Raw genomic sequence first — 13,448 nt, forward strand, 5'->3', positions numbered from 1 at the left:
GCTTTTATCCAAAGTGATTTGAAGTGCATTCATTCTTTTTTATGATGATGTTCCCCGGGAATCGGACCCAAGACTTTTGCGTTGCTAACACAATGCACTACCAGTTGAGCTGCTAAAACAAGTCAAATCTTCAAAAACACAAATTTAAACAAGCGCTTACAAAACCTGTTATGCTCCCGGCGTGTCATTTTTAGGGAAAGCTGAAGCTTTGACCCACTCCCATGTTCCCAGTCGAGTCGCTCTCTTTCTCTCCGACCACACACGCACACGCACACGCACGCGCACACACACACACGCACGCACGCACGCACGCACGCACGCACACACACACACACACACACACGCACACACACACACACTTCATCTTTCACCCCCCCCATCCTCCTCCCTCTTTCTCACAGTATCACTCCCTCTTCATCCAGACTGCTGGAATCACACGAGATGCATCTTTAGTGGGATTCTGAATGTTCTCTGATTCCCAAAGCCGGAGACTTTTCCAAGTTTTGGACGTCAGATGTTAGACAGAGATGGGACGAGGGTCCTCGAACCAACATGCTGAGGACGAAACGGACCTTACTAACAGTGAAAAGCATCCGTGATGAGACGTTTATAACCGGACAGACAGACAGCATCTCCTCTGACATCTTAAACCTGGACACTTCTGACGTCATGAGTAACTAACTATTTACCTTGACAGTGTTCCGGTAGGGTTTGTTTTGGACGACCCGTGCATTGTTACGGGGTCTAACTGCGCGGTTATGTAACTCGTAAGTGCTTTCCGTGGTCGAAGAAACCGAGTCTGTCGGTATCTCTCATGCTCCGGTGCATGACTGCTCGCGCGCTCGCTCCCTCCCTCGCGCCGGTAGTCACCTCACGTGAATCTCTCACCGTTTACAATCGTCCCCGCGACGGCTCTCTCTGTCCGGTGAGATGGCCGCGGCGATCGCCAGTTCGCTCATTCGACAGAAGCGGCAGGCGCGCGAGTCCAACAGCGAGCGCGCGGCGTCCGGCAAGCGCCGCTCGAGCCCCGCTAAAGAGCCCGGCGGCCGAGGAACTCTATGCGCGCGGCACCTGTTCGGACTCTTCGGTAAAGTTCGACTCTGCAGCGGGAAAAAACGACCCGTGCGCCGGAAACCAGGTCAGTTCATTCACCCCTCAGCTCTCACAAACCTAAATTAAGAGTTAAATTTAGACTGAACGTCTCACGTTGTGCTTCATTATGTAACCGTTTATTGATGTACATTGATGCAAATGTAATTTTGAATTGTACAGCTTTATAACTTCTATTTATTTGGCATTCTGACCATCATTATGTATGACAGACGCCTATGAATCTCATAAATCTTTTTAGCTGAATTGCGCCAGCAACACAAAGGTCATGGGTTCGATCCCAGAAAACACACATTGATTACAAAAATGTACAGATTTAATGCGCTAAGAGTAATTTGTCTCATGCGTAAATTTAAATAAAATGTGAATCTTAGAAGTGTGTGTGTGTCTGCGTGTTTGTCAGGGTTTTGATGATCAAGTTTGTGACCTTTTTTCTGAATTTGGCCTCAAAGCTACACTGTAAAACATGATTTGTTTTAACTTAAAACAATGACAAACATGATTTAACTTAAAAAAATAAGTTACCTGGTTGCCTTAAAATTTTAAGTTAGTTCAACTTAAAAATATTAGTTCACTTAATGAATTTGTTGCAAACAACTCATTGAATTAAATCAAAGTTTTACGGCCACCAGAACTTATTTTTTTAAGTTGAAACAACAAAAAAACAACAAATCATTTTTTACAGTGTAGGGATGTTCGATGCAAGTAGTGCAGACAGGTGTTGAAAAAGTTCTGTCCAGCTTTAACAGCTTTAAACAGACGTCCAAGTAAATATGTTGTGAGACATATATATACATTATATATACTTTATATACATGTAATTCTCTTCAGCCACATACTGAGCTCATCATAGAGAGTAAAAGAAGACAAACGTACTTATATGATTTGTTAAATGTGTGGATACATGTAAATATATCAGCATTGTGTGTGCAAGCAAAGCTTTTGCTTTTATGGATGCAGAATATTTTATGTCATTCCACAGCTCTAGACTTCATCACGTCTGCACTGTTTTAAACAAGCAACTAATGTGAATTAGTTGACCAATGACATCAGCTAAGGGGCGGGGCTTGTGCTTATGAAGGCTCTTAAAGAGTACATAACTAGGGATTTTTAAGGTCCTGCTTTGGTTTATGGAGTGTCCAACAACAAGTTTATGTACATAGAAGGTGTAAAAACACTATTATTTCGTAATAATTATTCTTACCTTACGTCTTGACTGACTCTCAAATGATTTGTTCCGCGATTCATCTGTCTAATCCCCTCCTTTCCGCTAGCCTATTCTGATGTGATTGGTCAGATGGTCTAGTCTGCTGTGATGAATGATACCTCGAATGAGGCTCACGAGCTACAGTGTTTGGGGGAGAAGAGTGAAGTTTTCGTGGGCAGTCCTAGGGAATCAGACAAGGGACGACTCGTTTGTGTGATTCAGAGTCGACTCCCTTTTTTCCAAGCCAATAACTTGTGGTTATTGTGGAATGTTATTCATTCACCTTCGGATTTACAACTTGACAGACTGCTTACTTTCAAACACGGCAACTAGGGGTGGAGCCGAACCCGAATACGGTATTCGGAAAGGCACAAATAGCGTGTTTTTTACGAATACTTATTTCGAACAAATACTTTAAAAAATATTTGTATTCGGGAACAAGAAAAACTTTATATCAAAAAGCTGCGTTTTCTCACGAGACCGCAGTGCATGCCCGCATGAGTGAGTGAGTGAGTGAGTGACATTCAGGAGTCGGGGGGGGGTTGGGGGTGGGGTTCAAAAAGAGGTGACTGACACAGGCTGCTCCACACAGCAACAGAGAAGGCTCGGCTGAGCGAAAAAAGACTTCACTGCGTGCATCACTATTTTTGTTGAATAGATTTTTGTACCTTAACTGGGTTCCGGAGGCAGTTTATAACTTTCGGGAAGCGGAGTTTGATCGGGAGATTATTCCGTTACGCTTCATTATTGACGTCTGCAGTGGGGTGCTCTCATGTTCGCTCTGTTTACGTACACTATAACGTAAATTAGAAGTGTAACGCAAAAAAACTGGATTTTTACGCCTATTTTGAATTTTACTCGAATACAAATACAAATACTTCCCCCCCTCAACAAATACAAATACAGATACAAATACCGGCTGCTTTGCACACCCTTAACGGCAACATTACACACTGCATGAAATGTAATTTTCATGATCTCATGTTATGTACTCTTTAAAGAAGAGTCGATTCCTTTAATGGAATCAATTCCAACCTTTGGAATCGGCTCTCGATTCTCAATGCCTTGGAATCGATTCTTTTTGGAACACTGGAAAACACTGAAGTGACGCCAGGCGTGAGACATGGTGTCACAGAGCAGAAGGGAAGCAGATTCAACCCACAGGGTGTCATGTTTACTGAAGTCATTAGCAAGTTACTAAAATAATGAACAAGTTTTAATTGCTTATTACTTTCAGTTTGGGTAAGGTGACGTTTTACTGTAGACAGCTTCATTCATTCATTCATTTATTCTGAAAGTCTCCGTGACGGAGACGGATCTGTTCGTGGAGCACTTGTGTGTGTGTATTTTGACCACACTCCTCTTAAGATAATATGTGACAAAGTAAATTGGTTTATCTTATGATATAGGAAAATCTTCGTTGTGCGGGTATTCAGTTACAAATAATCACATACAAAATAGGGATGCACCGAAATGAAAATTCTTGGCCGAAGCCGAACGTGATGTGAAACACTTGGCCGAAGGCCAAATAATACTGAACACCGAACATGTTTTTTTGCAATTCTTCTATTTATTAAGCCATTTTTTTTCAATATTGCACAAACTGAATAGTCAAAATGTGCTTTTTATAATTTGTCTTGTTTTTCAATAAAATACAATACAACTTAATATAAAATTGAGCAAAACGAAGTAAATTCAAACAAAAAATTGAGCCCTCTCCCTTCATGAAATAGCCTATATTAATTAGGCCTATAACTGACTGCTAAAAGAATGTAATGTAAGTTACTCTGTACAACTACAACAAAACAGTTCTTTAAAAAGTGTCATTCCACATTAGGCCTATAAGCTAAAAATACGAATAAACTAAAACTGTTGGATTATTAGGCTACAATGCAAAATGATTTGAGAAAAAAAAACATCCAATCCAAGCAATTCTGACGGATGCTGACTGACAACCATTTCAGTTCACGTCTCTCCTCCAAACTCCGCCCACAAAAGCTGTCTGTCACTGTTCTCTCAGAAGGTGCACAGAACATACTTTTACAAGTTGTTTAGTACAGGGAACTGTGTGCACGCGACCACTGTATGATGTCAAAGGATGTCGCGAGCGGCGGGGCTACTGTCAGACAGCCCGCTTCCGTCTGAAGTAAAGTTACCGACCAGTAAAGACGCTTTCATTCGGAAATTTACTTCCGTGCGGCAAGTCCCGTGCTGTGTCTTTCTCTGACACTTTAAAATGCTCCACGCACGCACGCGCACACACTGCCAAAACGTTTGCGGCAGTAATAAAGCGCACGCGTCTCTCTCTCTCTGCGCTGGTTGCTGCTTGATCGTATCACGAGTCATGTTCGGTAAAATTTATTCGGCCACTTCACATTTTCGCCGAACACCGAACTTGCGTTTTATGCTATATTCGCCGAACATTTTCGGTGGCCGAACACTCGGTGCATCCCTAATACAAAGCAAATGGTTCCTTATAAGAGGTTCTTCACCGAAGCAAAGGAACTTATTTTCGTTTTTCGTTTCAGAATCCAGCTGAAGGGGATAGTGACCCGACTTTTCAGTGAGCAGGGCTTCTTCCTGCAGATGATGCCCGATGGGACCGTTAGTGGAACCACAGATGAAAACAGTGACTACAGTAAGTCTCTTAACATGTGCAGGTTCGGTGAACCTTATTAAACATGTCCATGTCACAATAAACTGGGGAAAAAATATATTTTGAAGTGCTGCTGAATATTTGTGGTTCATCATGATGCAAAGAATCTTGATGATTTTTAAGAACAACGTAATTGATTTTTTTCTTTGAATTTTTGGGTGAAATGTGATTTTGTCAGTATCGCACACATACAGTACCTGCTCAGAGCAGACAACACAGTCATGTGCACGTGTGTGTTTTGTGTGTGAGATCTCGCCTGAATTCACAGCTTGTGCGTTTGTCCAGATCCACATGTGCTTTTCTGAGCATGGAACAACACTCACACAACACAACACACACACACACACACACACACACACACACACACACACACACACACACACACACACACACACACACACACACACACACACACACACACTCACACTTTTTATGAGCTCATCTCCTCAGGGCACTAGATAAAGATGTTTTACTCATAAGCCGCAGTATTTTTGAGCGTTACAGCTCATGTCTCTCTGAAGGTCTCCCATTCGAGCTTCGAGTCTCTTGTGAGATGTTGGTGAATTTCACGGCCTGCCTTCCTATCTGCACAACTCACATTAGCGAGTCCAACAGGCTTAGATGGCGAGTCTATGTGTAGCACGGATGACAAACACATCTGCGTGTTCAGCCTCGGCTCATAAATCTTAAGAGAGATTCTGTGTTAAAACACATTAAATGCTGTTCGTGTTACATTTCAGTTCTTTAATTGGAAATATTTACAAGGATAAATGTATTGTCGGATCAGAAATTAACGGGGTGAAGAATTTAAAAAACAGTAGGTGTTTACATACCCGTCTCGGTGATGTTATCTGCAACAAAGAGATTTATACTGAAGACCTGTTTTCATTCCTGTTTTCTTTGGAAGGAGTGCAGGAAGGTTAAACTGGGTCAGTTTTAATGTCACACTTATTTTAAGGACAACTTTAATAAACCCCATATCACTGAACAGCACTTTTACAGATAAAGAGGAAGTTATTACATTTGGCTTAAAGATTATGAAGACAAACGCTTTGTTCAGGATGACATGCACAGATGAATCATTCACAGTAAAATTCAATATTATGTTGACTTGAAGCCTCTCTTGTTTCGTGGTTGGTTTGTTTGACAGTTGTGGGCGCACTTGTTTTCATCTAAAATTGAGAATATTGATTATTGTGTCACCTGACACCAAATACATTCAGCATCTGAGCCGTTTCCAGCAAAACGAAGAAAATAAGATGACTGAACACTATACAGCAGAAACAGAATTACCCTGAAATTTACAATGATAGTTCTTTACAATCATGCTGTTTCAGTGTTACAATTGTGATTAGTGATGTTTAGAAAGGCAATCATTGTTATTGATCATATTTACACTTGCTGTATCTCTGTTTATTTCTGTTTCACCCTATGATGATCTAGTTTCACTTTGTTTGTTTATGTTTGTCAATATAAAGGAAAATGCACAACTCAGATTTTTTTATAGGGTGAATTTCATGAACTTAAACAACATTGTCTAGGTCATAATTCCCCGTAAAATCAAAAAGAAATACGAACGTTTATTTTTTCTTAAAGAAACTGTTATTTAATTGTCATGAAAGTATTGTCACAAAACAAGCCAAATTTAATGTGTAAAAGTGCGTAAGTGTGTAGCTTAAAGGAACAGTTCACCCAAAAATAAAAACTCTGTCATCATTTACTAGGACTGGGTTTTGCTGCCAATTGGCGATTCGATTCTTATTTATACGATTTCAATTTCGATTCGATTCAATATCGATTAGTTATCAGTACTTAGATTAAAATGCTAGTTTTGAGAATCTAAACAGACATGGAATCTATATTTAAATATATATACTGGTAACTGAAACCCTCATACTCAGCTATATTAGTGAAATACACATTCACATTAACAGAGCTCACACAATTATGTTTGGAATTGCTTTTTATTTTTACTTTGCGTAACCAAACAAGCATAGCCGCGGGAACGTATTTTGAGCAGGGGGTGCTGTGATTTTTTTTGCCAGGGCAAGTTATGACTGTGCCATGGGCGAGTCGCTTAAGTTTAAAGTTAATAAATAACGAAGGCAAAAATGAGTTGCTATCCCAGTGTGATTATAGGATACAGCATAAAAACTAGGGCTGTGTATTGGCAAGTGCCTCCCGATATGATACATATCACGATAGATGGGTCACGATACAATATATTGCTATGTATTTCGATACGATACACATTTGCGATATATTGCAATACTTTAAATAGAAAATGTAAAAAGTAGAGCTAGAAATACAACATCCTGTGCACCACCGGGGGTTTTCTGTAAGGATAAGTGTAAAAACATACCTTACCTCTGCAGAGTGGCCATGATGTGCGATGCATGGACCTTTAGATCAGAGGTTTGGGTTCTCAAACTGTGGATTGCGCCCCTCAAGTGGGTAGCACAGGGGAATAAGGTGGCTCACGCAAGTCACTTGGCTGTTGTGGTGCATTACAGTTAAAACAATGAACATGGGCAGTATAAAACCCCTGGTTCATCCGTGCTGTAAATGTGCTGGTGTCACATCCGTGAAAGCACAATAAATGTCATTGTTACTTTTCTTAATAAACTTTTTGTCTAATGCACTGCAGTAGCCAAGTGACTTGTGTCATGATTTGCCAAGCCTACAAACAGCATTATTTTATATAACTCATTACTCCATTACTTATTTTGAAAACCAAAGCACTCCCACACATCAGCTCTAAGAGCTCCAAGCGTTCTTATATTTTTCGCCTTGGCCGTATGAATATGACATGATTTAAAAAAAAAATTATCGATAGTAGAGGTATCACTATCGATACACTATTGAAAAAAAAAAATTGCGATAGTTACATGTATCAATATTTTTGCACAGCCCTAATAAAAACATGTTATATGTATGCCTAGCCAAAGCACAATCTGTTGTACGAAAACTAGCTGCGCGGCGGCAGCTTAACCACCCAAACAAAAACCATGGGCACACCAGTCACGCAATTAAACACAACTGAGTGCTGCACGGCGACAGCACAGAAATCAACCCGTAACGTTACACATTCTGCCTGTAGACCTATTAGCCACAATCTCAAATCAAGAAATAACTGTCTTACATTACTGCTGGCCTGCATGCAAAACTCCGAAAGTGGCATTTCTTTCTGGGTTGACGCTGTTGAAGTCCTGCATGACGATATAAATGTTCAGTAAAAAAAGTGTGAAATTCGTTTTTGCGCCATTTGGACAAGACCGCTCATGACACTTGACCTTCACTAACGCCGTGACGTCATGAAACACTTTTGTTGTCATTGTAACAGTAACGTTATTAAAACAAAAACAGTAACGTTATTAATGTTTTCAATGGATATTAGTGAATAGACGCATGAATAAAATGTATTGTTTATTTTTGATAAAACATTTTCATTTACGGAGTGTCTATTTACACAGAGTAACGTTACAAATAGCCCGCCCAAGGCAGCAATGCTTTTTACTCTAACCGAAAATAGCTGCATTTTCTTTGGATTAAGTAGAAATAGTAGTTAGATGCTATTGATACTTATAAATATGTCACGGTCCCACCGTCTTGTTTATGAAATTCTAGTCGTGTGGTGGGATCGGGGCAGAGTCCTTGGGTTTTATGTGGGAAGGCCATGAGATGTTTATGTTTTTACCTCTCATGTGTTTTTCCAGTGTCTCGTCTCTGTTCCCGCCATCTCGTTTCCTCGTTATCCTTCCCTAAGTGTTTGATTACCCACACCTGCCCCATGTCGTTATCCCTCGTTTGTCTTCCCTTTAAATACCCTCTTGTTTCTTTGTCTTGTGCTCCTGGATTGTACTGTGTTCCGTGTATGTGCGTGTACTGCATTGTGTTTGTGTTGATGCTCGTGCTCGTGCTCGTGCTCGTGCTCGTGCTCGTGCTCGTGCTCGTGCTCGTGCTCGTGCTCGTGCTCGTGCCCGTGTTGTCACCCGTGTTCCTGTTCCTTGGCCTGTTCGTGTTTTGTGAGTTTTTGCCTTGTATTATTTAAGACGTTTGGTTGTGTCTTTGAGTTAGTTTATTTGTCTTGTTTTCATTTTGCCCCCTCGTGGGAAGTCTCTTGTTTTATATTTATATATATATATATCTATCAGTTTCGTTTTCCCCATTGTGGGTGTTTTTGTTTGTGTTTTGTAAAATAAAAGTATCTGTTAACCCCTTCACTGCCTGCCTGCGGTTGGGTTCTCTTCCACCTTGCCAGTTTGTGACATAAATAGTGGCAGATAACGTTACTATTTGCACCTCAGTATTGTTGTGCATTAAACATTATGCAATTATAACAGTGTGTAAATCATTATATTTTAGGAAATTATTAAAATGATGGAAACTTATTGAGATATTAAAGCCCTACACCCCTAACCTTACCCTAAACTTTATGAATAAAAATGAATTTCAAGTCTTAAATCAATTTTATTGAAAACAAATGCGAGAGTTGGATTAGAATCACGGCCTCCCGTGTCACGCTACACAGACTTTACACCTTACGCCACTGGAGTCATTGTTCAAAATGAAGTCGATCTTACATTTTCTCTATTCCAATCACATATTGGTGGGCGGACCTGGTGCAAATAGTGTCTGCCTTTATTTATTTATCTTTCACACTGTTTCAGTTTTTCTTTCGCTTGACGCCAGGGGCCCACTTCCCGCGGCTATGCAAACAAGTAACCAACATTTTTATTTTTACTTTTTATTTGAACAGTTAAATTCATAACAACACTAGACATGTTTATAAAAATAAAACAGATTTCAACATTCGAAACGGGCCCATAAATTCACATCCTTGAAGTAAAGCACCCCGTAGGGCTGTGACGGTGGCAGTTTTAACCACCGCGGTGGTAATGGACAAATTAACTACGTTGGTAGAGAAATATATATAATTTATATAAATAATATATTTATATTATTATATTTGCGTATAGCAACCACATGACGAGTGGAAGAGAAATCTAGTCCTTATTTAAATCGTTTTTGAAATATGATACCTGAAATAAATGAGGATGAAATATCCGTCCATGTTTAATCCGCAAATCTAAATCTGAAACGGCACACTACAGTATAAAACATTTCAATAAACATCAGTAAAGAATGACTTCAGCAACTTCAGTCAGTCGAGTATTAACCCTTACAGTCCTTAACAATTCCATTTGAAACAAACTGTTTAAACCTACCTTGGCTTTCCTATTCAGATTGCCATAGAAAAGGTTACTTTTTCTTACTCTTTGATGGAAAACTAACATGTTGACTATGTCCAGATTAAGATGTATACAGCTGCACTAAATGCGCGTTCAGAAGAAGTGCTCAGAGCGCAAATGAATAGAGCTTGTCAATTGACATCACGCCACGTTGAATATTGCGCCATCTTGGGAGGATCGCTGCTAGTGCGTTCAATGCAGAGTTTTGTTTTTCTTGTTTGATTAGGAAATATAACTATGGTAGGTCGGTCTTGCTGCGTTAAAAACTGCAATAGCATTATGCAGAGTCGTTCAAGAAAAGCCCATAGTTCTTTCACTTTCGATATCTCCATATATCAAACAAAACAAGTAACGCTACATATCAAAACAATAATAGCATTTGGAGTATTATCCTCCCAAAATGGCGGCGCCACTGCAACATGCAACATAGGGCGTGACGTCAGCTTCACATTCTCTATAGATGTCTCTCCGCAACCGCGGCAACCTGCGCGCGCTCCGACACCATGCAAGCGGGAAATAGCCGGTTTTGATTTTATGTAACTGTTCATTTCACAACAAGATCCATTGCAGAACCTGCAGAATAACCTGGGTTTTGCCGTGCAGGCCCGCCCTCGAACACACCAACGGAAATGTATGCCAATCATTTCTGTCAATGTAAATCTTTTAAATAAAACCATCCACAACTGAAACGCTTCAAACAGCGTACCAATCCTTATCGCAGCTGTCATTTTTATTACACTTATATTTGTCACAGTGACGTGTACTACTGCTGGTGACCGTCATGGCACTTTACCACTGCGGTGGTGCGGTTGTCACGGCCACCGTCACAGCCCTAAGCACACGCATTAATAATCTATTCGGGGATTTCCCTAATCAATATTGTTTCGTAAATTGAAGATCGATTAAAATTGAAGAAATTGAAGAAAGTAACCAAACAGATCTCATCCCATCCCCCATTGACTCCCATAGTATTTATTTTCCCTACTATGGCAGTAAATGGGGGATGAGATCTGTCTGGTTACTGACATGCTTCCAAATAGGATTATTCCGATTGACGATACCATCGTGAATCGACGATACTCAGACATATCAGCGATAGCTGATTCCTTAGACGATAGTTGGCTGTTTGCCAATATATGTTGCAAATTAATATTACAAACACGCATTTCTTCGTGCAAGGCAGCTTGCAATGCACGCAGCTCTGGCTTTTCCTCACGCCTGATAGAGTTTATAATGTGCAGGCTTTGAGTTTTCCGCGCACGAGATGGCTTGTAATGCAAATATCCATTTTGATATATATAAAATATAACTTCTGATTTTGCTTTTGAAATGTGATTTTGCTGTAAAATATGTCCTGGGTATTGTATGAGTTTCCCGCTAACATCTCAATCATTAAGATGAACTGTCAAAAATCCCTGAGATAGCAAAGTTTCAGATGAGATCTCAACAATGTCTCAAATTTTGCTCAGATTTGCCAAATTCAGAAGTCTGCAATGCAAGATCAGAGTTAAGGTTGTATTTACTCTCCAAGACCTAATCTTAAGGCGGTCATATAGTTTGTGTCTATTTATTTCTCCTTTTTCATGAGATTTATGTTTTTTCAGAAAGTTATTTGCACTATTAAGTCTCCATAGTTGTGAAAGAGCAGTGTCTGAGCAATAACAATGTTCTTTTGTTTGTGTTTCAGCTCTGTTTAATCTCATCCCGGTGGGTTTGCGTGTGGTGGCGATGCAGGGCGCGAAGGCTGGACTCTATGTGGCCATGAATGGAGAAGGTTTCCTCTATTCCACAGTAAGGCCAAAACTGTCTTTGTGTGTGTGTGTGTGTGTGTGTGTGTGTGTGTGTGTGTGTGCATGCCAACGAAAGTGTGTTTTCCGTGTCTGTATTTCTCTAAATTTCCTCAGAATTTCCTGTTTTGTTTCTTTTCTCTGTAGCGTTTGTCGGGGTATGTACTATTATGCAATTTTGATGTTGTGTGTTCAATTGCGTTTGTGAGTGATCTGTTGTTTGGTTGTGGTGTTGTGTGTAGTGTCTGGTTGAAGGTGGTTGAACCCTATGTGATAGGATTTCAAGCACAGATTTTAATAATTTTTTAGGGTCCTTTAAGAAATAACAGGTGCAAACCATTAAACAAAAGAAGGTTTAATAGCACACATTAGACTTGTTCTATTAAACATTCAGACATGGCCTCTGAACTACACATACTGAAGGAAAGCAGCAGTGGTAGTGTTTCAGACACACACCGGTTAACTCTGTTAATAGACACTAAAACTCACAGAACTCTGTTGAACTTTAGCAGTCGGGTAAGTTTCAGTTTAAGAGGATCTAAACTCATGGGCGTCTATATTAATGTACGTGTTACATAACATAACGTGTGTGTGTGTGTGTGTGTATGTGTGAATCTGTGCATCTGGATGTAGTTCTGTCTTTGATGTGAGAGAGTGTTAATGAACTGATGAGTTTTCATGTGATAATGAACTTCTGCCAAAGTGTGACTGTCCTTGCAATGTGTCTGGATGTGTATTTGTGTGTGTGTGTGTTGTAATGAATGCAGGATAAAATGCGTATGTAAGTAATTAATATACAGCATTGAAATGTTTGACAACTATTTAGTTTCGGGAAGACACAGATGCTGACGTTAAAATTTTTATTTAAAGGGGTCATATGGCGCAAATATGTGTTTTTCTGTGTCTTTGGTGTGTTATAAGTTGCCCATGCATGTATTAGACACTTAAAATTGCAAAAATTCAAGTGTCGGAACAAAAGATGCATTCTATCTAAAAGTGAATGCTCACCCAGACCTGCCTGAAACACCTTGTGTAACCACACCCCCACAAATCAAAGTCAGTTCGTGGTATGATTTGACTAAGACCGCCCAAATGTATACGCAAGTAAGGTGGGCGTACCTGTCAGTACAATTGCTTTGGAACCTGATCTTCCAAATATGGTAAGAGGCGTTACATTTCCGTCACACGCTTGCAGTATTCGACCAGTCACTAAGCACTGGTTAACCGGCCAATCATAGCACACCTCGCTTTTCAGAGCGATGAGCTTTGTAAAAAATCAGCGCGTTTCAGAGAGGCGGGGCAAAGAGGAGATACAAACATGCACGGTATGTGAAAAATACAGCGTTTTTTTTTTTACCTTAAATCGTGTATACACATTACTTTACATCTAAAACAAACGATAATATCATTTTAGCCGTGTCATATGACTCCTTTAA

At 40.0% G+C, this 13,448-nt stretch overlaps 1 protein-coding gene across 1 annotated transcript in view; it reads left to right on the plus strand.

The window, feature by feature from the left end:
- Window positions 1-431: 431 nt before the first annotated feature.
- Window positions 432-13,448, plus strand: part of fgf12b (fibroblast growth factor 12b) — a 31,596-nt gene continuing 18,579 nt past the window's right edge. The window contains exons 1-3 of the mRNA XM_057350780.1: window positions 432-1,142; window positions 4,846-4,955; window positions 11,913-12,016. Coding sequence (XP_057206763.1) covers window positions 931-1,142; window positions 4,846-4,955; window positions 11,913-12,016 — 426 coding nt within the window. The 5' untranslated portion in view covers window positions 432-930. The remainder of the gene's footprint in view (window positions 1,143-4,845; window positions 4,956-11,912; window positions 12,017-13,448) is intronic.

Source organism: Triplophysa rosa, linkage group LG14, assembly GCF_024868665.1.
Source record: "Triplophysa rosa linkage group LG14, Trosa_1v2, whole genome shotgun sequence".
NCBI classification, from domain to species: domain Eukaryota; kingdom Metazoa; phylum Chordata; class Actinopteri; order Cypriniformes; family Nemacheilidae; genus Triplophysa; species Triplophysa rosa.